General features: G+C 41.1%; 1 protein-coding gene across 8 annotated transcripts in view; it reads right to left on the bottom strand.

The window, feature by feature from the left end:
• SH3KBP1 (SH3 domain containing kinase binding protein 1) overlaps positions 1 to 27708 on the bottom strand; it is a 467100-nt gene that overhangs the window by 210157 nt on the left and 229235 nt on the right. For all 8 annotated transcript variants that reach the window (XM_066248853.1, XM_066248849.1, XM_066248852.1 and 5 more), the window contains one exon: positions 90 to 213. In XM_066248853.1, coding sequence (XP_066104950.1) covers positions 90 to 198 — 109 coding nt within the window. In that variant the 5' untranslated portion in view covers positions 199 to 213. The remainder of the gene's footprint in view (positions 1 to 89; positions 214 to 27708) is intronic.

Here is a 27708-nt window from a genome sequence, read left to right as displayed (position 1 = left end):
TTCAGCAATTTGAGGTCTGACACAGTTAGCCCAGAGGTCTCCAGTTTGGGTCTGAGTGTGGGGAACGGGCTCTTTCTTCTTTTCCATACCTCTCTTATTGGTTCTCAGAATTGTTTCAGAAGACAGCAAAACATTTCCACTGGACATTTCGTGCATGGGCTTCTCTGGAGCTTTGCTGGAGAGATGGTCTTTCTTCATCTCCTTTTTTATTTCCTGTGAGGATAGATAAAATAAAAACAAGATTGTAGTTTGAAATTTTAAAATGCCTCTTTGACTATTTTTATGCTTCAGCTTTCTGAAAATCAACTATAATGACCACAACTCAGTATAACACGATGTTTTAAAACCACCATTTTCTACATTTTTGTACCTTAAAGTTATTAAAGAAGCACTTGCTCCTATAAAATGAAATGATGGCCAATATGGTGATGTGACTATATGTGACTATGGCCACCCAACATAACCATAAAGAGAATGAGGAATACATAAAGGCCACTACACACCCGTAAGTGACAGCCTGTTCTACTTTTTGAACAATGACAAGCTTTGGCCAAGTAGAATCATCCCTTATAAGCCTTCTGGTTTCTATTCTTCCCAACAAGGGTTTAGGGAAGTATATTCCCAAATTGCTATTATGCTCACAACTATGCTCAACCCAAAAGAAAATGATTCAAGTTCATTTATAGTCATCGAGTTCCTCTGGCTTTCTAGCTCTTGACAAAAGAAAAATATACGGATAATAAGCTGAAATAAAGACTGTCATTCCCGGCCAAGGGTCAGCAAACTATAGCCTGCCACCTGTTTTTATAAAGTAAGTTTCATTACAGCACAACCAACTTTGTTTCGGGAAGTATTTTCTACAGCCGCCGTGATGCTGTGCAGCAGAGCTCAGCAGTTGGAAGAGAGATCAAAGTCTAAAATACCTGGCCCTTCACAGAAAACGTTTGTTCGAGGAGGTCTCATATTAAAGCTCCATTAAGATATGGATTTTTAAAGCCTAATGTCTGATACAATTAATTCAAATAACTTTAATAATTTACATAAATATTTTGAAAAGCATCCCTAGCCTGAAATGATAGTAGTAACGCACAAACTGTGGCTGTGGATCAGGGGGTTTCTGCACTTGCATGAAGCCACGATCATAATGACTCAGTGAAAAAGAAAGCTAAGGGGCTAGACCCAATGCATGGCTGAGTCGCAGGAAGCGCTCAAGGATGAGAGGCGTTCTTCAGAAAGAGCAAGAAAATGGTATGAAATACTGCTATGAAATAAACATGAAGATGGTAAATTAGGTAGGGGACCACTATTGGGCCTGGGCAGAGGCAGGAAAAAAGAACAAAAGCTTGTCAAAACATAGCCACTGCCTAGCAGCTTCCTACACACCAGAGTCACTGTAGTTGATTCCCCAATTGCTGGCTCAGTTCACAACAGCCTCGCCCTCCCTCCCTCTCCTCCTCCCTCCCTCCCTCCCTCCCTCCTTCCCTCAACAGGGCCCCACCGGAAACCAGCGACTGCGGCTGGCGCTGTGCTGGGTTGAGAGTTTCAGCTGGCACCCAGGCCAACACAGCACAAAGCAATGCCCATGCATGTATGTGTGCACGGACTCCCACCTCAGCAGCCTGGCACCTGCTAAAGCAGCAGTTGCTGGGGGTTTCTGAAGCTTCACAGGCAGATGGCATCAAGGGACAATCTGCAAACACTGCCTGCCTGAGTCACATGACGGGATGCTTTCTTAGTGGCGGCTGCCAGTCTATGGCTCTAGAAAAAGAAAACAAGCCACCATGGGAGCTCATTCCCCAACAATTGATTCTTTGGAAGTGGAATAGTTGTTCAAATTCACTTTCCATCGCAGTGTGGATATGAGTGGTCACCACCTATTGCATCCAGTGTTGCCAAGCAATGATTCAGAGAAATTCATTGAGTGTGGGTGACATCAAGCATTTGTTCAGCACCAACAACTAGTGGCACACAGTTGGAGAAGGGGCAGAGAGGGGCAAAATGTTTGCGAGATCGGGGTGATTACTGAAGATGGCTGCGGAAGCCATGGCTGTCAAGGATGCTCGCACCCTAGGCTTCAGAGCAGCACTTGCATGCACTTGAAAGGCCTGACATGATCAAGCAGGCATTTAAGGACAGAGACACCAGGAGAGGGGTTGGTTCATAAATCCCAGATTCCTTCATCCCCACAATGATTGTTTACATTTGCGGGATAGAGAAGCCTAATGATGGCCAACTTTCTTTTTTTTCTTTTTTTTTTTTTTTTTTTTACAGAGACAGAGAGAGTCAGAGAGAGGGATAGATAGGGCCAGACAGTCAGGAACAGAGAGAGATGAGAAGCATCAATTATCAGTTTTTCATTGCAACCAACACCTTAGTTGTTCATTGATTGCTTTCTCATATGTGCCTTGACCATGGGGATACAGCAGACTCAGTAACCTCTTGCTTGAGCCAGCGACCTTGGGTTCAAGCTGGTGAGCTTTTGCTCAAACCAGATGAGCCCACGCTCAAGCTGGCGACCTCGGGGTCTCGAACCTGGGTCCTCCACATCCAAGTCCGATGCTCCATCCACTGCGCCACCGCCTGGTCAGGATGGCCAACTTTCTTAAGTTGGTTTTTAGATGGAAGCAGGGAAGAGACAAAACTTAAATGTGCCCTGTATTTTTCTGGAGAAACCTATCAGATACATGGGTATGGCAATCCTGTAGGCTCTGTGCCTGCACAACACCCAGGTACACCAGGCTCAACACAACCCCCCAACCCCAACACCTCCCCTCCATCCTGCCCCTTCTCTCAGAGAGAGGAAGCTATCTTGCTTGACAGTCCATCATCTACCCACCTATCCAGGCTGGAAAACTCACTGTTAACCCCCATACCTAACCAGTCACCCAGCTGGGCTATATCTACTTCCTCAATCTCTGTTTTCCTCCATTCCTCCCACACTGCCTTAAAAACATGAATACCAGGCAAATAACTTGAATGGACATTTCTCTAAGAAGATATACAAATGGCAAATAATCTTAAGACTAGATGCAAATCAAAATCATAATGAGATACACCTTCATACCCACCAAGATGGCTAGAGTTTTTCTGTATAAAAAGAAAACAAGTGTAAATGAGGATGTGGAGAATTAGAGCCCTTGTATACTGTTGGTGGGAATGCAAAATGGTGTAGCTGCTACGGAAAGCAGAACTACCATATGCCCAAGCAATTCCGCTCCCAGGTATGTACTCCAAAGAATTGAAAGAGGGACTCAAACAGATACTTGCCTGCCAACGTTTACTGCACAGAGCTCTCCTGCTACACCTCACCTCCCAGGAAAAAACTGGTGTCATGGCTATAAAGGAGACTCAAGATCACCCCATCTGTGCCTCCAGTGGGAATCTTCACTTCCCTGCAGTACTAAAGAATGCAATATAGAGCTTTATCTACACGCCCATTAGTGTTGAGGCTAAATCCTTGAAGTCCCTTATCATCCACACACAAAAAAAAGCCCCTTTGCTGCAGAGGAGGATGGACTTGGCATTGGAGTAACTCTTGCCTGCCTCCAGCTACCAGTATCTGGCTACCTGGAGCTCTCCGAGGTTCTGATCCAGGTGGTGGATTTCCTGGGTCTGAGTGTTCCTAGCCCCCAACTCTCAACTCAGCTTTTTGACCACTAGGCCTGTACTTTTAATCATTTCTTAAGAACCTGGATCTCAGTGGTAGAATCACACTCTGTGCCAGATTTCTGAGCCATGGGGGCTTACAGACATCCTACATGCCCACATATATAAATCAGCAATGACCACAATGCTTAAAGACACTAGAGAATAGTTGGGTGTTGGCAAAACTCTTCAGTGAGTAAAGGAAACCCAGCCTCTCTTTATCTCAGATCTGATGCCTTAACAGTGGAAACTCGGCAGGTACAGTAAAAAATTGAGGCCATCAGCAAGGTATTGATGCTGCATCGACACTTGAGCTGTGTGGCAGGGACCACCTGAGTAAAGGGAGAGAACTCACATGATTCCTGCTTCCCAAAGCACTATGCTGTTCAGAGTCCAAAATGCTCCCCCCCCCACATCTGGAGGCCATAAAGCCCCAATAATACCACTCTAGCAAAAATCTTCTGTGACACGTTTAGCAGCCTGCAAACAGCCTCATTGGGCAAGTGCATAATTCGTATGCAACTGGGAGCTAAACTAGCATAGTCTGCTTTCTGAGAAGTGGAGGCGCCAGACTGTGCCTGGCTGCCGAGCCAGGTGGGCCACTTTCCTACTCCCCTCCCCATCCATTACACACTATGCATGTGCTGGGGTGGGCTGGGGGGACCATAATTTCTTTCAATAAACCAAAATACCATACAGTAAAACATCAATGAAGGTCCAGTTTGTGGTCTTCCTTCCTCTCATCCTTTATGTCTTCCGCCAACCTTGACCCAAGTTAAGAAACAGGCTTCAGAGTAAATGGAAAGAATGATACTATGAGTTAAAAGCAGCAATGACAACAAAATCAGAACTAGTCCTGGTATCATTTATTATGTGGGTCACCTGCGACCTCAGGGGCAATATTGAAAGACTCTAAGCAGCTCTTCTGTCTCCAAAAGAAGTCTAATGCTGGCCGTGGCTGGTTGGCTCAGTGGCAGAGAATCAGCCTGGTGTGTGGATGTCCTGGGTTTGATTCCTGGTCAGGGCACACAGAAGAAGCGATCATCTGCTTCTCCACCCCTCCCCCTCCCCATTCTCTCTCTCTCTCCCTCCACCCCCCTCTTCCTTTCCCATAGTCATGGGTCGATTGGTTCAAGCGCATTGGACTCAGGTGCTGAAGATGGCTCCATAGACCTCTGCCTCAGGTGCTAAAAATAGCTTGGTTGCATGCATGGCCCCAAATGGGGAAAGCATTGGCCCTGGACAGGGGTTACCAGATGGATCCTGGTCAGGGCACATGTGGGAGTCTGTTTCTCTATCTCCCTTCCTCTCACTTGGAAAAGAAGAAAAAGAAAAAAAAGAAGTCTAATGCTAAATGCTTTCATGCCACCAAAGAAGTATCTTCAGAATCACTGAACTGGAGAGCAGTATACAAATTATTTACTGTCATTATTGTCCTCATTAAGTAGCAAACGCTATAAAAAGAACCACACCTAACAACACTGATAAACTTCACAGCCAGAATGTTGAGTGAAAGAAGCAGTACCAAAAGATGACATACGGTATGATTCCACTGATGTGAAGATTAACAACAGGCAGAACTAATCATCGGTGAGAGCTCTCTAAACAGCAGCTACCCTTGGGAAGATACTGACTGCACGAGGTACAAGAGAGCCTGCTGGGAGAATGAAAATGTGCTATAATTTGGTCTGGATGGCGGTTGCAGAGGTGTACACACACCTAAAAATTCATTGAACTGTATTTCTAAGATCTCTGCACTTCACTCTGTGCTATTTCAATTTCAAAGAACATAAACGTTTAAACCAGAAGACATTCTTTTAAATCAAAATGTGCTCATATTTTATCCTAGAAGGTAAAAAAAAAAAAAAAGGCATGAAAAGCTAGTGCTCAGGTGTTTTAAAATTCATCTCAGGGGGTGAAAAGCTTTCTGAGATAAACGTTAAGGAGATGAATGATCAGAACATGCCAGATGCACCCTACCAGTGGGTGAGCCCGGGGACATCTCCTCCAACTGACACAATCAGCTGCGTGTCCCACCACAGCGTCCTTCCTCTCCACCTCGGCTGCTTTCCTCACGTCTTGCAGGATTTCCTTCTCTCCTGCCACCAACAGTACAGACACACGGAGCAGGCTGTGACACTGACACCAGATGTGGGTCAGTACTGCCCTGACCAGCCAGAAACACTGGACCTGTTGGGCAGGGGCCCCTCAAGTCAGGGTACATGCAGGGCAGGGGAAAGAGGCATCATTCCTCAGCCTTCCTGGCCTCTTTCTTTTTGTTTTTTTTTTGTTTTGTTTTGTTTTTTTTTTTAATAAATTTTTATTAATGGTAATGGGATGACATTAATAAATCAGGGTACATATATTCAAAGAAAACATGTCTAGGTTATTTTGTCATCAAATTATGTTGCAAACCCCTCGCCCAAAGTCAGATTGTCCTCCGTCACCCTCTATCTAGTTCTCTGTGCCCCTCCCCCTCCCCCTAACTCTCTCCCTCCCTCCCTCCCATGTCCTCCCTCCCCCCCCACCCTTGGTAACCACCACACTCTTGTCCATGTCTCTTAGTCTCATTTTTATGTTCCACCAATGTATGGAATCATGTAGTTCTTGTTTTTTTCTGATTTGCTTATTTCACTCCTTATAATGTTATCAAGATCCCACCATTTTGCTGTAAATGATCTGATGTCATCATTTCTTATGGCTGAGTAGTATTCCATAGTGTATATGTGCCACATCTTCTTATCCAGTCTTCTATTGAAGGGCTTTTTGGTTGTTTCCATGTCTTGGCCACTGTGAACAGTGCTGCAATGAACATGGGGCTACATGTGTCTTCACGTATCAATGTTTCTGAGGTTTTGGGGTATATACCCAGTAGAGGGATTGCTGGGTCATAAGGTAGTTCTAGAGCCCGATGTGGCTGTGGGATCACAGCTGTGCCCCTACACTAGTTCATGGAAAACCTTTGCAAAATTATCACTGGCAGGAGATAAAAGGAAATCACAAAAAAAAAAAAAAAAAAAAAAAAAAAAAAAAAAAAAAAACCCTGTACACCAAATCTACTGATCAAGAGAGTTTTGAATAGCAACAGAATCCTAGACTAGCACATCACCTACTCCTGCCCACCCCCACACAAAAGGTAGGTTTGAGGAACAGCTGCCCATTGTCTTCTGGCAGAACTGTGCTTTCCCAGTGTGTGCATCTGTTCACAAAAGGCTCGTCAGCCTCCAAACACCTGGGAAGACACCGCAGGTATGCTAAAAGCAACAGTGGAGCACCAGGGGAGCTTCAGCTGTATCTGTAAGATTCTGTTTCTATATATATATATATCTTGGCCTTGGCCAGTTGGCTCAGTGGTAGAGAGTCGGCATGGCATGCGGAAGTCCTGGGTTCAATTCCTGCCCAGGGCACACAGGAGAAATGACTATCTGCTTCTCCACCCCTCCCCCTCTCCTTCCTCTCTATCTCTCTCTTCCCCTCCCACACCCAAGGCTCCATTGGAACAAAGTTGGTCCAAGCACTGAAGATGGCTCCATGGCCTCTGCCTCAGGCACTAGAATGGCTCCCATTGCCGAGGAGCAACGCCCCTGATGGGCCGAGCATCTCCCCCTGATGGGCATGCCAGGTGGATCCAGGTCGGGCATATGCGGGGGTCTGTCTGCCTGCCTCCTCGCGCTTCTCACTTCAGAAAAAATACAAAAAAATATATATATATATAATTATTAAGATTCTTAAAAAATGCCCATGCTGTTGAACCATAAAATGTAACTTCATCAGATCATTAGAGAGAACTGTAAAGGAAATATATATATATAAATGTGTCTATATATATATATATATATGCAATGTCTGAAGTAATATGGCAAACTATGAGGATTTGATAAGTGCTTTGGTGGACACACGGGTATTTGTTATTCAGTTTCTGTCTTTTTCCAATGCTTGAAATATTTCATAATTTCCCCTAAAAATTACACAGTGAACCCACATCGATGTCTCATACCACAATGGCTTTCTTACATGTAGAAAATATGCTGCCGCTTAGAAAAGTGTTCTAACATATCTTCATAAATATAACCAAGATATTTTTGGCTCAAAACTATTAAGAAAAGTCTTTTGGGTTTTTTTTAGTGTAATAATGTACCTATTGTCAGGTTTCTATGTAAATTTTCAACCGCACATTTGGAAGTTCATGTATTTGCAGTATTATCTCCCAAGGATCTCTGGTAACAGAAGCCCAGGCTAGAAGCTCTTGGCTTACAGGACAGGAATGAATGCTGCAATGAGCTCAGCAAGTACTGATACCAGACAAAGCTCAGAATGGAACCTTCATGTCCCAAAGAGAAAACACAGTTGCTAGATATGCAACACAATTACCTGCATGACAGTTATCTTTATATCTTTATATATAATGCCCATTTCCTGATAAACATCTAGATTATTACCATTGGACCAAAGGAAGCGAATACCAGTCAGCTGTTTGGATATTCTTTAGTGAGCACTTAATAAATATTTGCCAAGTAAATGGTCAATTTAGCAGAGTGTTATGAGCAGGACAATTATCCACAGATGATGTTTTCAAACAGTCCAAAGCTATGACAACATGAAAATCTGTATCGTCCTTACAATGATACACCTCTTGTTCACTGGTTCACAAGCTATTTCTTTTTTTCTTTTTTTCTTTTTTTTTTTTTTTACAGAGACAGAGATAGAGTCAGAGAGAAGGATAGACAGGGACAGACAGATAGGAACGGAGAGATGAGAAGCATCAATCATTAGTTTTTCGTTGCGCATTGCAACACCTTAATTGTTCATTGATTGCTTTCTCATACGTGCCTTGACCGTGGGCCTTCAGCAGACTGAGTGACCCCTTGCTGGAGCCAGCTGGTGAGCTTTTGCTCAAACCAGATGAGCTCGCGCTCAAGCTGGCAACCTCGGGGTCTCGAACCTGGGTCTTCCACATCCCAGTCCAATGCTCTATCCACTGCACCACTGCCCGGTCAGGCCACAAGCTATTTCTTGTCCCACAGGTTACATATCTGGCTTAAGAGTGGTAGGAAGAAGATACAGTATGAAAATTTATGCAGTGCCTCAATTTAAAAAAAAATAAGCAAAATTTATTTCTTTATTAGATTGGGAATATATTAGACAGTCAAAATAAATTTAGTTGTTGAAAAATTCAACCTTAAAAGCACTAGAAGAAAACATGAGAGAAATATTTTACAGCCTTAGAGTGATAAAGGATATTTGACACAATCCAGAAGCCACAAAGCAAAAAGCTGATGAATTACAGAAAACTATAAATACAATATAGAAAAGAAAATTCATTAACGAAGACAAAAAGCCAAAGTGGGGGAATACTGCCATTTACAGAGAATTCTTTCTACAACTATCAGCAAAAAGATCAATAACCCAACAAAAAATAGCAAAGAAAAATTCATAGGAAAAAAAAAAAGATCAACCCTATGTAAAGATGCTTAACCACACTAATAAGAGAAATGTATATTACAGTGGGATTCATTTGACAGTATCTGTGCAGTGCTCACTGCACAGAAGAACCCCAAATCCTTCTGGCTATTATACCTAAAATTGTAGCATTTACAGCACAAGTCCTCTCTGAAGAATCTGGGCTCTCTCACAATACTGTCTCCATTTGCACCGCACCTAGTGCAGTGCCTGGCACACAGCCAGCGTTCCTCTAAAGGGCAAGTATAAGAGGTTTGGAGAAGAGCAACACAACTCTACAGAAGTTGTCAGTCTAGATAGAATGGGATGTACACAAATTTTAAATTATAATGAGATATCATTTTTTCTTGATATTAAATACCATCAAGTTTCTCAATGGACCTCTTCAATAATGAGTGAATTTATTAGTTCTACTGACACAAGATATTTTATCATTTCTTATCTGTCAGACTGGCAACAATAAAAAACTTGATAATATAATTTTGGCAATGGCGTAGAGATAGATACCCTCTCATATTTTCCAATGAGACTAAAAATTGATATATAAACCAGTACAACTTCTGTGGGAAGCAATGTGGCAATTATCCATCAAAAATGTAAATGCTTATGCCTTTTGACTCAGTGTTTTCACTTTTAGAAATTTAAGCTGCAAATTTACTTACATATGTGCAAGATTAATTGTTATGGCATTGCTTAAATTAGCAAAAGTCTGAAAGAGCATAAATGTGTGTCAGTAGAGAACTGGTTACATGAATCATGATAAATCTAAACCATGTGACTCTCTCCAGGCATGAGGTGGTCTGTAAGTATGAATAAGGATAACTGCCAAGCCATGTTGCTAGGTAGAAAATCCTAATAATGTATGCCAGCATTTGCATGATTGTGTGCATGCTTCATTGTATAGTACAGAATGACAAACTGATAACTGAAGCTGCCTCCAGGAATGGGAAATGGTGGCCAAAAGAAAGCATATATTTTGTCTCTCTTAATTGGTACCATGTGCCTGTGTTAGCTATACAAAATTTTAATTAATTTAAAATTTAATAATTAAAATGTTTACTATTTTCCAATCATTAGATTGTTAACGGCTATTCTTTCTGCAAACAAGGAAGAGTTGACATTGGCCCCTAATATGGTTTGGCTATATAATTTCCACTCCTAGTTTTAAAAATCCCAATGTAGCCCTGGCTGTTTGGTTCAGTGGTAGAGCATCGGCCCAGCCTGTGGATGTTCTGGGTTCAATTCCCAGTCAGGGCACACAGAAGTGTTCATCTGCTTCTCCACCCCTCCAGCTCTCAGTTCTCTCACTTCTCTCTCTCTCTCTCTCTCTCTCTCTCTCTCTCTCTCTCTCTCTCTCTCTCTCTCTTCCCCTCCCCTACTACAGGCATGACTCGTTAGAGTGGGTTGGCCCTGAGTGCTGATTATGGCTCCATGGCCTCCACCTCAGGCACAAAAAAATGGTTCCGGTTTCAAGGAAGCAACGGCCCCAGATGGGCAGAGAATCCCCTCTAGTAGGCTTGCTGGGTGGATCCCAGTTGGGGCACATGCGGGAATCTGTCTCTACCTCTCCCCGTCTCACTAAATAAATAAATAAATAATGCAATGCTGCTGGTCACAATGATGGCAGTATACACGAACACACACAGCTGAAAGAAAGCTCTTCAGTCTATATATTTCATCAAGATGGGGAGAATGGAAAGCTAAGATGTTGGAAAAATCACACCAGGTCCAATAACTGATTTTATTTTCAGTTATGTGATACAAAATTCAAAACTTTTGAAATATAAAACTAATGAAATGACAACCCAGAAAAACAAAATGCATAGAAAGCAGCAATATTAAATCTTAATTACAGTTTTATTATGGGTTGACACAGTTCATTTTGGTGTCCAGAGTCAAGTACCAAGAGTTTGGATGGAGATTCCTCAAAAAAATCATCTAACAGTCCCACTTCAGAGTATCTGTCCAAAAGAAATCGAAATACTAATTTGAAAGGATAAAAGCACACTGATATTCATTCAGTGAAATCTTACCATTTATGACAACATGGATAGATCTAGCGCATATTATGCTAAGTGAAATAAGAAAGATGAAGAAAGACAAAAACCATATGATTCCACTTAAATGTGGAATCTAAAATACAAAACACAATTCATAGATACAAAGAACTGATGGTTGCCAGATGGGAAGGGGTGGGGGAATGAGCAAAAAGGGTGAAGGTTAATAGTAAGTACAAACTTCAAGATATAAAATAAGTCATGGGGATGTAAAGTACAGCACAGGGAACGCAGTCAATAATATTGTAATAACTACGTAGTGTGACAGGTGGGCACTGGACTCTATAAATGTCTAACCCCTATGTTGTGCACCTGAAACTTAGTAATATTGTATGTCAACTATAATTTTTAAAAATTTTTAAAGAGAAAAATAAGAAAAAAAGAGTTAAACAGGTTGAGATTGGTTAATTATGCTCCAAAGGGTTCATTACACAATCTCAAATTGAGCTCCCTTGAAGTAGGCACTTTCTCCATCAGTGTCTTCTGGGAAAATTTTCAGATGTTTAAGATACCATCACACCTACTCCATGAAGCAGTGCTACCTGAACTACCTGAAACATAGGAATTGTTGGATCAGGCGCTAGGTAAGCCACTTGCTCTTGGAGGAAAAAAGAGAAAGAGAGAAAAGGAAGGGACAACTGAGGTCCAACAGTCATTTCTGCTGTCTTTGACAGCTTTGATGGGGATTAAGAGCCTGTGCTCCTGGGTCCCTTGCTAGAATCCCTGTCACAGCACCAACCCCGGTATTCTAGCCATGAGTCCATAAGTCTTCTCTCTCAGCTACTCTGTGAGCATTGCAGGGTAAAGAATAGGTCCCACTTCTCTTTCAACCCCAGACAATCAATAAATGGTAGCCAGCGGGCACTCAATAAACTGTGGCTCTTGTCATCAGCTCTATCACTTCTTTAACAGACATCTGAGTGCCTACTATGTGCCATGTATAAAGGAAAGCACGTGTCTAACTCAATTTTAATTTCTACAATCACAACTGCTTCTAAGGCTAATAAGCTAATAGAAAAATGTAAATGCAATAGGATCTTCTACATCTAAAAAGAAACTGAATATATTTTTCATTTCCCTGGATCTCCTAAAATTATGGAGTTAGCTGCAATCATGTATAGTATGAGCAAGGCACTGTTCTAAGGGTTTATAGAGCAAAAAGGGTGAAGGTTAATAGTAAGTACAAACTTACTATTAACAGCAATTCATTTAATGTTCATAGCCACACTAAGAGTAGGGGACACTATTCTATCTCTCTGACAGATGAGGGGAGTGGGTCCCAAGAGGGGACCAGCCCCAGCAGTCCTGTGGCAGAGGCAGTCACACTACCTCCCACCCACCCAATGTGTATGCTCCTAATGCTTCTGGCTTGCTCCAAAAGGCCAACTTCCAAACTGCCACTTAAGAGGAAAGACAAGGAAAATGACCACAGAATAAACTTTCAGAAGTGACCAGTGATTCCAAAGCTGCTCCCAAGTAAAGAAATGCTTGAATTTTTAACAACAACAAAGCACCTGTTTACTGGATGTTGAAAGAATGTTTATATACATTTCCATCAGGATAACTCGATTGTCAAGAATAAATTATTCCAAGCCATGACAAAACAATGCCATTTCATACTCATTTCCTGATTAAAGCTTTTAGACAGCTGGGCATTTTCATTTCTCAGAGCTGTAGGGAGCTATGTAAATTTCCATGCAGCAACTCCAAGATCATTAATCTAAAGAAAGCATGTGCCAACAGAATACCAGATTTTATACCGTTTCAGTAAAGAAGAGGAGGGGCAGGTTAATCTAATTACCCTATGTGTGGTCACCTGACTGTGGTTAACAAAAAGATCAAATGCTAAACTGTACAATCAGCAGAAAACTGCTAAGTAATGAGGCATTTCATATTACAAAAGGAGTGGGAAGAGGGGAGTGAAATTCTTACATTTCTTGGAAACAGATACTGTAGCAATAAAAATAATCATACTGAGCTGATATGAATGATAGGCAGAGCATTTTAATTATCACAAGGAGCTCAAAGCCCTCTCTCTCGCTCTCTCGCCCACGCACAGTCAGTAAGACTGGAAGATACTTCTAGTAAAGACGAACTAGAGCTCAAGGCATCAGGAATCAGACACAGGTGGGCACTCATAATTAGATGCACCCTGTGTCCGTGGCCACACATTTGGCACTTATCACTCAGGGCCGGCTACTCTTATTTCTCTTCCCAGTAAGGAACAGCTGGGTTTGGAAAGAGCAACACTGGCTCAGGCAGCTGACACTTGAGTTCAAGTTCTGGCTCTAACACTGGTGAGGGTGTAACCTTGGTGCCTCACACTTGTTAGCTATAAAACGGGAGATTAAAATATTTTGAAGATCAAATGAGATCTTGTGGATAAAAGCACAAGCTCTGGGTCCCAGGGCCATCGGGCTCCATCAGCAGGAGGGGGAGCCCCACCTGCCAATAGACATGGGCCAGGTACTGAAGAGTGGTGAATAGAAAAAGGAAAAACATCCTAGTACACATACTGTGGTTGGTCTGGCAGTAGTCTCAAAAAATTGCCTTCCATGCACTCTCTCTCAGAAAGCTACTGGAGAGTGTGTTTCAACAAATCAATGAGTGAAACAAGGGAGGGTAGAAACCAAGACGCAGGGTAGTCAGTAATAAGAGAGGTTATGACAATTTTCTGGGCAGCAGCTTCAAGAGCAACCAGTTCTGGTTGGAACGTGTTGGTATTTTTCTGAGGAGTTGGAGGAGAAGGGGGGAGATAGTAAGAGGCATTTTACAGAGCTTTTTAGCTCAAGGCATTAGAAGATTAGGATGTCCTGGGATAACTCAACAAACAAAAAAAGAATTATCTGTAGGGAAAATAAAAAGTTATATAAGGAAATTAATTATAGCATATTCTTACTTCAATATTCAATATCACCACTGCTAAAGTAACACACACACACACACACACACGTTACAGTGCTAAAAGACACGTATGAGGAGTTCCTTGTTCCTCCTCACGTCCTTGTTGGAGACAGTCACTTTTCAGTTCAAGCTGTTGGTTCTAGTATTCGCTGCTGTAACTTCTGAAACATGTGCATGCATTGCTGTCTTTTGCTTTGTCAATTCTAGACATGACCTGTTACCTAAATGGTAGTTGAGGGTTTTGCTCACTTATTCTCCCCCCCCCCATGCCCCAGCCTTTCTATATGCTAGCATGTCAGGTTTGCTTTGATCTACCTTGAGCATCACTGGTCTGTAACTTCGCACATACACACAAGTGTAACTGTGGGACAAGTTCCCGAAAGTGGAATTTATAGGTCAAACACGTGGTGTATAGTTACTGCTAACAGATCATGACAAACTGGCCTCCAAACAGTATGTCTCAACTACATTCCCACCAATAGCACGAAAGAGTGCCAATTTCTTTATATAGGGTATCTTCAAACTTTTTAATATTTGCCAACCTGATGACAGAAAATTATATTAATTTTCATTTCTTAAATTACTAAAAACAAGGTCAATCGGCTTTTTATATGCTTACCATCCATCTGACCTTCTATTCCTGTGATCTGCTTGCTCCTGTCTTTTGTCAGTTCTCCTACAGAGCGTTTGCCTTTCTCTTTCATTTCCAAGAGCTCTCTGAATATTAAAGAATTATCCTGTGGTCCTGTGGTCTTTCATATATGTTGCAGAATTTTTCTTTCGTTTGTCACTTGGCTACTTTATCAATTCTATTTCTTCGCATACAGAAGTTTCTAATTTTTATTTGGCAAAATCTAATCTTTTCCCTGAGATTTTCTTAGATTTGTAACATGATTTGCAAAGGCCTTCTCAACTCTAAGATTATTTAAAAAGAAAAAACAATTATTTTATGGAACTGGTTAATCAGCAGGGGTCCCCAAACTATGGCCCTCGGCCGCATGCAGCCCCCTGGGGCCATTATCCGGCCCCCTCCGCATTTCCGGAAGGAGCACCTCTTTCATTGGTGGTCAGTGAGAGGAGCACGTTGACCATCTCATTAGCCAAAAGCAGGCCCATGGTTCCCATTGAAATACTGGTCAGTTTGTTGATTTAAATTTACTTGTTCTTTATTTTAAATATTGTATTTCTTCCCATTTTGTTTTTTTACTTTAAAATAAGATATGTGCAGTGTGCATAGGGATTTGTTTATAGTTTTTTTTTATAGTCTGGCCCTCCAGTGGTCTGAGGGACAGTGAACTGGCCCCCTGTGTAAAAAGTTTGGGGACCCCTGGGTTAATGCATACTATTGGAAGGCATCTCACTTCCCTCCCACCCTCCCAAAAAGAAGAAACACCCAGAAGCTGAACTTAAAATAACCCATTTGGAGAATTACAAAGCCTGATTTTAGGTGCCTGGTTTCCAAAGTTTTGGTTTGAGGGTGAGGAAGTATTTCATAGTGGAAAACTGCCCACTGATAGCAACTAAGACAAGAGTTGCCATTTGGGCTTGGAAACATCTGCCTTTGTTTAACATTAACAGGTTAAATATAAATACTATGAATTGACAAATAGCTCACAACTAAATTTGGTCATTTCTTCTCAAAACCTGTTGCTGGTCTTCTCCCAAGAACAAAATCCTCATCTCCTTCTGACCTTGACACTGAACCTGACCCCTGGCTGGCATGCAGTAAGCACAACTTCCCCATTCTGTCCTGGGACTCAACAACTAAGACCCAGAGGCTCCCACAAGTGACATTAAAACCTCAAGGACACTACTCCTCACCCACCCTACAATGGCAGGGAAGGAAAATTTCTTTAAACAACAACAAAACCTTTCCGAGGTTTAACCCTAGAGCTTCCCAGACTGAGCAGCAGGGGAACAGAAGAGAAGGCAACCATACATCATCATTCAATCCTTTCAAAGCCATTAAGTACATACTATGTGCCAGGCACTATGTCACGCAGTGGGGTACCAGATGGCCCTGCTCTCTAGAGCCTCACCACCTAGCAAGGCTGGAAATGTGAGCAGAGTGAGCATTCGTACCAGCTCTTGATCAAAGTTCCAGCCACTGAGTGACCTCGCAAAAGGTACTTGTTGGGCAGATAAAATGTATTATGCTCACTTTGTTAAAGATAACACGAGGAGGCCGTCGCCCAGGTGATATTAATGTGTGTTGGGGTGGGCTAAAGGCAGGCAGAATCCTTGTAGCCTGGGGCTTGGTTTTGGGATTAAGCCTTTCCTACCCTTTTTGATGTGGGGTGGTACACTCCAATCATGCCTCAGAAAGTGACTTTGTATTAGAGACTTCCCTATTTTGTATATTGGATTGAAGGTTTGGAGTTCTACACTATAAAATGGGGGCCGAACGGGAGTTTGCCCTCTTGGTTCCTGAGATTAGCATGAGAGAGCAGAGAGAATAGAGCCAGCAGCGGAAGGAGGCCACGTGGAGGAGGCCAGGAGTAGCAGCCAAGATGGCGGAGTGCTAAGTGAGATGCCAGTTTTTGCAGAGTTTGTATCTGGGACAAGGAAGGAGATGGGGAACTGTTGGGCAGATAAAATGTATTATGCTCACTTTGTTAAAGAGGCCATTGCCCAGGTGATATTAATGTGTGTTGGGGTGGGCTAAAGGCAGGGAGAATCCTTGTAGCCTGGGGCTTGGTTTTGGGATTAAGCCTTTCCTACCCTTTTTGGTGTAAGGTGGTACAATCCTATCATGCCTCAGAGAAGTGACTTTGTATTAGAGACTTCCCTATTATGTATATTGGATTAAGGGTTTGGATTTCTACACTATAAAATAGGAATGGAGCGGGAGTTTGTTTCTTGGTTCCTGAGGTTAGCATGAGAGAGCAGAGAGAGTAGAGCCAGCAGTGGGAGGAGGCCACGTGGAGAAGGCCAGGAAAAGCAGCCAAGATGGCAGAGTGCTGAGTGAGATGCCAGTTTGTACAGAGTTTGTATCTGGGATAAGGAAGGAGATGGGGAACTGAGGAGAATAAGGCTGGTGAGCTAGAAACCTTTGATTCTAGGAAACTCGGATAAATCAGTAGCTTTGTGAGCACTGAATGTGACTGGGTTTTGGAGCCCAGTGTGTATTTTTACTTGCCCGCCGGGTGCAAGCTAGATTAAAGACTATGGCCCACCAGTTTTTGGCTCCATGGTTTCTTTACCGACTGTCCGAATCCAATGCGAACCTGCATGGGCCAGACGGCTGTGATGCTGGCCCTGGCCATGGCTTCTGGCTTTACAGGAACTGAGGAGAATAAGGCTGGTGAGCTAGAAACCTTTGATTCTAGGAAACTCGGATAAGTCAGTGGCTTTGTGAGCACTGAATGTGAGTGGGTTCTGGAGCCCAGTGTGTAGTTTTTTACTTGCCCGCCGGGTGCAAGCTAGGATTAAAGAAAATGGCCTATCAGTTTTTGGCTCCATTGTTTCTTTACCGACTGTCCGAATACAATGCGAACCTGCATGGGCCAGGAGGCTGCTGTGATAGTGGCCCTGGCCCTGACTTCTGGCTTTACAGTACTCGCCTCCATATACTCAACAGTCTGTGTACTAGTTTCTTATCACAGTTGTAACAAATTACCAACAACTTGGAGACATTAAACAACACAAATTTATTCTCTTAAAGTTCTGGAGGTCTTAAGTCCAGAAACTGTCTCACTGGGCTAACAATGAGGTGATAGCAGTGCTAAGTTCTTTCTGGAAGCTCTAAGAGAGAGGGTTTCCTTGCCTTTTCTAGCATCTAGGCGTTGCCTGCATTCCTTGGCTTGTAAATCCTTCCTCTATCTTCAACGCTAACAGTGTAGCATCATCAAAGCTTCTCTCTCCCTCTTCTGCTCCCATCCATGGTATGATCCTACTGCCATCCTCTTTTTTTTAATGTTAATTGTGGTAAAATACATATAAGATAAAATTTACCATATTTAAGTGTACTGTTCAGTAATGTCCAGTTGTCACACTGTTGTATAACCTATCTCCAGATTATTTTCACCTTTGCAAAACTGAAACTCTGTACCCATTAAATTACAGTTCTCCACTCTCCATTTCCCCCAGCTACGAGTAACCACCGTTCTTTCTGTCTCTGAGTTTGACTATTCTAGAAACCTCGTAGAAATAAAATCATACAGTATTTTTCTTTTTGTGACTGGCTAATTTCATTTAGCATAATGTCCTCAGGGTTCACCTATATTGTAGTATATATAAGAATTTTCTTCCTTTTGAAAGCTAAATAATATTCTCTGGTATGTATATACTACTTTTGTTTATTCATTCGTCCATTGATGGACATTTGGGTTGCTTCCACCTTTTGGCTACTGCAAATAATGCTATGAATATGGGTGTTTATTCTTTGGGAACTTACTTTCTTTTCATTCTTTTGGATGTGTACCCAGAAGTGGGATTGCTGGATCACGTGGTAATTCTATTTTTATTGTTTTTGAGAAAGCACTATACTGTTTTCAATAGCATCCACACCATTTTATATCCCCACCAATAGTGTACAAAATTTCCAATTTCTTCACATCCTCACTAACAGTTGTTATTTTCTGGGTTTTGTGGGGTTTTTCTTAATGGTAGCTATTCTAATGGGTATGAGGTCATACTATCTCATTGTGGTTTTAATTTGCATTCCCCTAATGATTTGTGATGTTGAGCATCTTCTCAAATGCTTGTTGACTAACTATCAATCTTCTTTGGAGACATGTCTACTGAAATCCTTTGCCCATTTTTAATCAGATTCTTTGGTTTTAGTTTTTGAGTTATAGGATTTCTTTTCTAAAATTTTTATTTAGAAAATTAAATTTAACAGGGTGACATTGATCAATACGAGTTATAGGATTTCTGTATTATTCTGGATATTAACTCCTTATCAGAACATAATTTGGAAATATTTTCTCATATTCCACTTTCTTTTCATTATGTTGACTAAGTCCTTTGATTCACTAAAGTTTCAAATTTTGATGTAGTCAAATTTATCTATTTTTACTTTCATTGCCTGTATGCCTTCCTCTTATAAAGACCTTAGTGATTATAAATCTCCCTATCTTAAGAGCTTTATGAGCCTCACAGCTGCAAAGTCCCTTTTGCCACATATGGTAACATATTCACAGGTTCTGGGAATTGGGATATACACATCTTTGACAGCTTACTTCATCTTTAAAATAAGAATAATGGGCCCTGGCCGGTTTTGCTCAGTGGTTAGAGCACCAGTCTGGCGTATGGACATACCAGGTTCAATTCCCGGTCAGGGGACACAAGATAAATGATCATCTGCTTCTTTCCTCCTCCCTCTGCCCCTTCTTTTCCTCTTCCCCTCCTGTAGCCAGTGGCTCAGTTGGTTCGAGCATCAGCCCCAGGCACAGAGGATAGCTTGGTTGGTCTGAGCATTGGCTCCAGACAGGGTTGCCAGGTAGATCCTGGTCGGGGTGCATGCAGGAGTCTGTCTCACTATCTCTTTTTCTCTCACTTAAAATAATAATAATAATAATAATAATAATAAGAAGAAGAAGAAGAAGAAGAAGAAGAAGAATGGCAGTATTTAACTCCAGGGTTATTATAACTAAATAAAATAATACATGAACTGAGCTTAGAACAGTGCTTGGCATACAGTAAGTGCTAGGGATTATTATAACACAATACAAGTGTTACAAGAGACAAAATTATGACTAAGGGTACTGATAAGAACAGAAGCAGGGGTCATTCATTCTGCCTGGGAGAATGAAACGCCTTCCCAAAAAGGCTAACATACCAATTTTGTGATAAAAAAAAAAAATTGAAAAGGAAGGCCAGAAGGGAGAATTTTCTTGCATATTTTTTTTTTTTTAGAAAAAGAGAAAGAGGAAAGAAGAGAGAAATAAACATCGATTTGTTGTTCCACTTACTTATGCAGTCATTGGTTGCTTCTTGCATGTGCCCTGACCTAGGATTGAACCTGCATCCTTGGCATATCTGGACAATGTTCTAATCAACTGAGCTACCCAGCGAGGGCTCTTCTACATTCTTATATTGGCATTAGCATCTCAGAAATCTTGTTTCCTTCCTAAGAAGCCATATCTGCTTTCAGACAGTAACTGCCAGGTGATTATTTACAAGGAAACATGCTCAGCTTAATTTCTGAGTCTCACTTTAATAAACAATTCACAAACTTTTTCCCAGCTAACTATTTTTAGAGTAGAAAGGGATTTTTTAAAAAGCAGCAGCAGCTCATATTTATAAAAGTTGTCCTCAAAGTTTAAAAATAGATCTAAAAATTTGGTGTCAGCCCTGCCCCACCCTCACCCATCAGATAGAAAAGATAGACAAAGCATGCTTTGAGACTGTAGATTTTTTCAAAATTTTGCCTTTGTTTATCTCTTCTCTCTGTAATGTTCAATAGCAGGTGCACAGAATAATGAAAGAAAATAATCACTATTGATGTTATTCTCGGTTCTCCTTTCATACATGCCAAGAAGCCACCATAATTAACTGGCTGAGATATGGAACAATTTCGCAACTTGCTTTGTCCTCTCATGATAAACCTTCCCCCTGTCCCACACCAACAGAGTGGTCTGGTTGTGGAGAGCTTTGGCATTTCTACCCTGAAGGTTAATTTGTTCTGAACCCACACTGGGGGACCGATGAACTAGTGGTATGGTTTTAGGTCACACATAGGAGACATGTTGATAACAATGCATTGCACTGGTATTAATTTTCCAATTGATTGAAATCAAACACAACACACAGTCACACAAAGCATACATTCCAGCTGCAATTTGAGATTTTTACCCAGCCACAAACACAGATGAATAGATTCACAGGAATTATCCTCCTGAGCTACCTTGTTAAACATGTCTGTTTGTGCCAATCAGCTATAATGCCAACTCAACAATAAGAGCCATCCCCAAAAAGGTTAAATAAAGAAAGGGCAGGCTGGTGACTGTTTTAAAGCTCTATGGTATAGTAAAGGGGGGGGAGCACACAGTAATATGTGGGGTTCAATCAAAATTAACAGGCTCACTGTATAATTCACACCCTGCCTTATCAATGAGAGATTTGAATACAGTCCATACTGTCCACACCTCCATAACTACTTAGGGTAAGGATAAAACCCACCTAATGCAACTGACTCAGCAACCCAACCAAATGAAGTGTATCATGGGCATTCCTGGACACACCAAACAATTATGTGTGTCTGGCACGTGTCTTAGAGCTCAGATAATATGGACAAAAACTGTGTTCTCCTTGAAGGAAAATAAACAGATACAAAATACTTACTTGTGGTGTCTATGTTTAGAAGAAAGAGAATATGCTGAGATCTCAAAATAAAAAAGATGTTCATTCACTATAGGAAGATGAAAATACAGTAACAAATTTCTAAGACTGATCCCCAATTTTGTATTTTTAAAATTTTTATTTAGAAAATTAAATTTAATGGGGTGACACTGATCAATAAGAGTACTTGGGTTTCAGGTAAATATTTCTATAGCATTTGAACTATTGATTGTGTTGCGTGCCCATCACCCAAAGTCAAATCACTTTCTGTTACCATATATTTGTCGCTCTCTACTCCCCTCCCCCAACCCACCTCCCCCTCGTAACTACTTCACTTTTAGCTATGTCCATGAGCCTCATCAATTCTGTATTTTTGATGAACAATCACATGGTCTGATGTATAAGTCAACACAAGAATACAACATTAACTATTTAAGATACTTCCTATAGCCACAAACACCTGGATGTGACCACTGGAGGCATTCAGGTTGAAAAGGCAGAGAATGTGACATTTTACATCTTGTTTTCCTGTCTGCCCAAGTTTTTAAATCAGTAAGATCCATGTCAAGTTTCCTCTCCTGAAATAAACTTCCTGTTAAGTAGAAAGAGGTTTTCAACCTCATCTGTAGGATTATATTGCACAATATTAGTTTAAAGCTAAATTATAACTTATTTTTGTTGCAAATGGTCACTTCATGGCTTTGCCCGTTTCCAAATCAATATTATTATTGATTTAACATCACTTGGCAAACAAACAGAAAGGGGAAAATGTGTCTTAACTCCTTTCCAGGCACAGATACCTAAAGCAACAGTGATATTTGTAAGACTGATGTTACTCATGACATTAAGTGCCAAAATGTACATGGGGCACTTCATGTTTTTCTCAAGTAGAAGGTGTTTAATACAGTGTGTGCTTCTAATAAGCCAAAATATTGAACTCTCACATTCCAGTTTGTGTACTTAAGTAAAACCCCTAGAAATGTCGCCAAACTTAATGTGGCCAATGGATTTAAACTTCTCTCTATCAAAATTATGGAGCATTTCTAAATGGCAGATAAGCCATCCAATATCATAAAATCAGAGATCAAAGTTCAGAATTTTATCCCTTCCAAGTTCTCACGTTGAAATCTGACTGAGAATTTTAGTCGACAATCTTCCTTTCTCATTTAAAATATGTACATATAGTACAGACCAAGGGTTCTCACTCTGGGATTCATGGACAAACATCTAAATTTAAAAATGGGCAAAGATTGTGAATAGATAGTTCACCAAAGAAGAACTAATATGGTCAGCAGACATGAAAATATCAACTTAGCAGGAACCAGAGACGCATACATTAACTAATGAGATATGCTGTGGGACACACCGAATCTTGAAGGGAGACTCTATCCAGGGAAAGGGGAATGGGGCTTCTCCCAAGCTATTGGTGCTGGCCCAAGTTGGCACACTTTGAGGAATACCAGTTGGCAGTAGGGATCGTATGTCTTAAAAAGGAAGAGAAAAAAAACAAAAACACTCATACTCTAAACCCAGTAACTCAACTTACAGGTATTTATTCAAGGGAATTAATCACAAATGATCTCAAAAGTATATTTCAAGGATGTTCACAATTTATTCTTTATGAGAAAATTAGAGCAATCTAAGACATTAACATTTGGGGCACTATGAGGTAGGGCTGTATGTTTTCCAAGTTGACTACTGAGAGTAGCTCAGATGTCTAGGAGTCCTCAAGGCTATGGGGAGGGTAACCATGGACAGTGACCTTGAGAGGATGGGCCTAGGCTCCCCACTCCTGCCTCAATGGTATAGCGCTGCTTCTATCTGTCTTGTCTTTGAGAAGAGGCTTCTGCAACTTCAAAAAGCTTGTAAAACATCACCAATGTTGTAGAAAACTAAGGGATATTATCTTAAATTTAATAATTGGTTACAGTGAAGACTATATCCATGTAAAATTGGGTTCTTCCTTTTAGGAATGTATATTTTTAGTGAACAATTTTTATTTTTACCCTTTGGTAAACATTTTATTTTAGTTGGATTTATTCTAAAAAAGAATAATATTGATAGTCATTGAATGCTTTTAAAAATTGGTTACAATTTTATGTGGTTTTTCTTTTTTTATTATCACAATTAAAACTAAAAAAAAATTGGTTATAAACCATCACCTACAGTATAATCTCATTTTTGTAGAAAAATAACAAATACCTATCTGTGTTTAAGACAAATGACTGGAGAGCTAAAAAATGAATCCTCAAAAAATGAATCCTCAACCATAGCTATCTCAGGAAGGTAGGGTGACAGATTATTTTCATCTCACGTTCCTTTCTTCATGTTATAAATTTTAACTATGTATATTATTTAAGAAAGAAAATACCTATGTTGATGGTAAAAAATTAAACAGATTCAAAACACTCATTAAAGTAAAAGAGAAAAAGAGGGGGGAATTTTATTTAAATAATTGTTGATGACACTGTCCTTTTTAAAAACTCAAAGTTATTATCGACAAAAAGAAAGTCCTTTCTGCTTCTAGGAGCGATATTAGGAGAAACTTATTTCTAGCATGAGCTCAAACAGCTGAAGAGTAATGCTTCACTAAAGGGAGATACTAGTCATCCTTAACAATTTGGGGAAGCTTTGGCACCCTCAAGGCAGGAGCAAACAAAGAAAAATGGAAGGAGAAAGGTCAAAGGAAAGATAGCAATCAAAAAATTAAGGTCAGCACAGCTCCAGGCCAGTTTTTAAATATTCAAGGGGAAAATTCTAGACACAATAAGGGATATTTCCCCAGCTTCCTGAGTCACCACCCACACTCCCTCATTTCCTCTCCTTTGCAACACTGAACATTGAACATGAAAATTAACGGGAGCTGTAATAATGACTCCCAGGAGGAACGGTTTCTGCACAAGAGAAAGTCAAAGGAAGCATTCAGAATTCTGAAAATATCCCATGGAGATGGGCAAGGATGAAAGTAATTCAAAATGCGAGTTGCGTGGGTGGTTTGTCGGGGAAAGGGTAGGACAAAGGATGTAAGCCCCAAATTAAACACAACCAAAACTTCCAGCTCTCTTCCTCCTCATCTTCCCCCACACTTTTGACAGTTGTCATATGACCATGAGGAAAACTGTTCACTGCGTGGGGCTTCAAGGTGCACTCATATTGTGTGCAGACATACAGACACAGACCCAGAGACAGATACCCAGATAGACTCATACACAGACACACACACACACACACACACACACACACGGACAGAAACACACAGAAACAGACACACCGAAGCATGGACATACATACAGACAAACACACACACAGAGACATGCACACAGATATAGGCAGACCTTGGAGAGATGTGGGCTCAGTTCCATATCACCAGAGTAAAACAAATATAGCAATAAAGTGAGGCACACAATTTTTTTGGTTTCCCAGTGCATAATAAAAGTTATGTTTACATTATACTGGAGTCTATTAGGCGTACGATAGTATTATGTCAAAATACAATGGATCTACCTTAATTTAAAAATACTTTATTGCTCAAAAATGCTAACTATCCTCTGAACTTTGAGTTGTAATCTTTTTCCTGATGAAGAGTCTTGCCTCAATGTTGATAAAAACCCAGTATCTGTTAACTACAGTAAAGCAAAGCACAATAAAATGAAGGATGCCTGTACAGTCCCCACACAGAGAGACAGACACACAGAGAGCAGGGAAACCCATAAGAAGAGGTCCTCCAGGCCCGAGAGGCCATCCGTTGTGAAGGTGACTGTGTCAGCTGTGGTCTATTCCTCTTCCCAACTCTAGCCCATTCCAGGGGATCCTCAGTTCTGGGTCACAGCTCACTCTTCAGAGTTCTACCTCATTTCCAATTACTCAATTTAAGCAGAAAATGTATTTTGATCTTCTATAACTGTAAAGCCACAGGGTCGTGTGCATAACTGAGTCACCCACATTCACTAGTTGACTTTTACCTGCTGTTTCCTCAGATATCAGCTCCCATCTCTGAACTGAAATGCAAATTTCACCACAGTCTTCTACACACTCACACACATATCTATGCGAATCATCATTTTCGGAGCAGCTACATGAGCAGCCAGGGTCTGCACTGGCATTTCCTTCCCAGGTCCCAGTTGGTGGTGCTGCCATGTGAAAGGCAAGTAGCTCTGGGGAGCAGCTCATGTCCTGAGAACGCCAGTCACCCAGTGCTACCCTTCTGTAGAAATGGAATTACCAGCTGTTTGTCAGCATCCGCAATGCTACAACTTGAGGGCGCAGAGTCCTGGGAAATCAGTGACTTAACCATCACCAAGTCAAATGGTCTTCACAGCTCAAAACCATCTCCTCATAATCCTAACTGAAGGGTCGCTTTTGGTTGTCTTTTTTGAGGTTTTGACCCTGATTTTATCTTTTTCCTATTTCCTGGTATAAATTAAAAGTACTTGATTTCCGACTTTGTAGTGTGCCCTTTGGTTTTTAGATCTTAACTTTTATAAGTATTCGAGCAAAGTAAACACAAACTTTAGCATCCATCCTTTTGGTAATCTTCAGAGATGCTAACTTGGTTAACTTTTAAACCTGAGGGAATTTGAGTTTATACTGTTTTCCCCAATAAACCGGGGGAATTTATGAAAATATACATTTTTAAAAGAAGGAATCTTTACCTTCACATTTTAAAAAGTATATTCTCAAATCATGAAAAAATCCAAAACTGGTTTGACTAGAAAACTTATGATAACTGGAGGGGCCATCTTACTTTACAAAGCTAGACTTCAAAATATGGCCAGACCTGCCGAGAGGCCGTCTGAGCATCCCTGCACCTGGGCTTCTGAGGGCGGCTCAGTATGTAATGCTAACAGCCGGACAGTGCTCACCGCTCCCATCCCCAAAGGCCTCTCCATCTAGTAGTGCTGCACAGGATGTTCACAAAGAACTTGTCACCAGTGTTTGGAAATTCCATCTGTGGCCTGACGTCGGGGGTTTCATCAGAAACAGTCTACCCTGACTTGAGGCAGACCACTCCACAGGTCTTCACAAGTACACTTACAAAAGGGCTGATGAGCAACACTCCCTCATTCCTGCCAGTCTGGCTGAGGTAAAGCACCACACCACCATCAAAAGCTCCGCAATATGTCAGGAAAGTGATAGCGTCACGGAACTAGAGGAGGGTTTCTTTTCTTTCATATTTACTTGGCCTCTAAACAATCTAAATATTGGGTGGGCTTGATTTTCTGCCAATTCACTGCTCTTATGTAGCCTATACACATTTTCAAAAAAGTTTCACCTCACATTTTCAACTATTGATTTAAACATCATGCCTTGTTCAATGGTCCTCATGAAATATTAGTACTATATCTTAAATCGACATACCTGCTTATTCTAAATCATTCATTACCGAGAAAATTTAGTGCAAACATTAACTCCAAATTGAAGAATTAGCTCTATTAGTCAAGTGTTAACTCCAGTCCATTCATAAATGACACCACAAGTCAGTCCTTGGTCTATTTGGAATACCTGGCCCTCGAAGCTGTCATCTGCATTAGAGGCACCTCTGCCCCATGTTTATTCATCTTTATCAGAGACTCATTTCCCTTTGTGCTTTGTAATGACCGAAAGACACTAAAGATCTGACTTAAATGGCTGTAGAGAAAATTACTGTCTCAATTACAGCTAGGAAAGTACCTTAGCAGCTGTGTTTGCACTGAAAGAGCTATAATAGCAAAAGATTTGCAACTACTTCACATTATCATCTCCCATTGATATTTAATAATTTCATTTTCAAGCACTGAAACCTAATTTATCCCTTGTAGCCTGGCAAAAAATAAGATAGTGTCCTTATCCCAGTGTCCACAGGGAGTTTGGCTGATATTGAGCAAAAATGTAACTAGCCCAAAGGATGACAGAGGGTGACAAGAATCCATCCCCCCAAAAAGGACTTGGTTGCTTCTGTCAGTTTACACAAAAGAAAAGACCCCAGAAGGCACTTTCTTCAAGATGATCTGAAGTCAGAACTGTCAAATCACCATACTTATAAACATCCACTCTTCCGTGGGGAAGCTAGAATCACCCTGCACTGTTGGAGAGACTGATACAGAAACGTCTCATGACCTGGGCTGGTAGATTCTTGCTCAGGTGGCATAGCAGAGCCTCAAAGAAGAAGCTGAGGGAAGAATGGGAGCAGGAGGAAAATACTGCCCTGCAAATGCAACTCTCTGGAACAAACTCCCACCAGAGTGGGACTAGATGAGAGGATAAGATATCCACTAGGCAGTGATGTCCTTGGCTTGACAGACAATAGAAATAAATGTAAATGTAGCTTCACTACCTGGCTCTTTAAGCCAATTTCTCTTGTAGTTTTCCCAGGAGCCCT

Source organism: Saccopteryx bilineata, chromosome X (assembly GCF_036850765.1).
Source record: "Saccopteryx bilineata isolate mSacBil1 chromosome X, mSacBil1_pri_phased_curated, whole genome shotgun sequence".
Classification (NCBI taxonomy): domain Eukaryota; kingdom Metazoa; phylum Chordata; class Mammalia; order Chiroptera; family Emballonuridae; genus Saccopteryx; species Saccopteryx bilineata.
The sequence above is the reverse complement of the archived record's forward strand: the minus strand, read 5'-3'. Positions and strand labels throughout refer to the sequence as shown.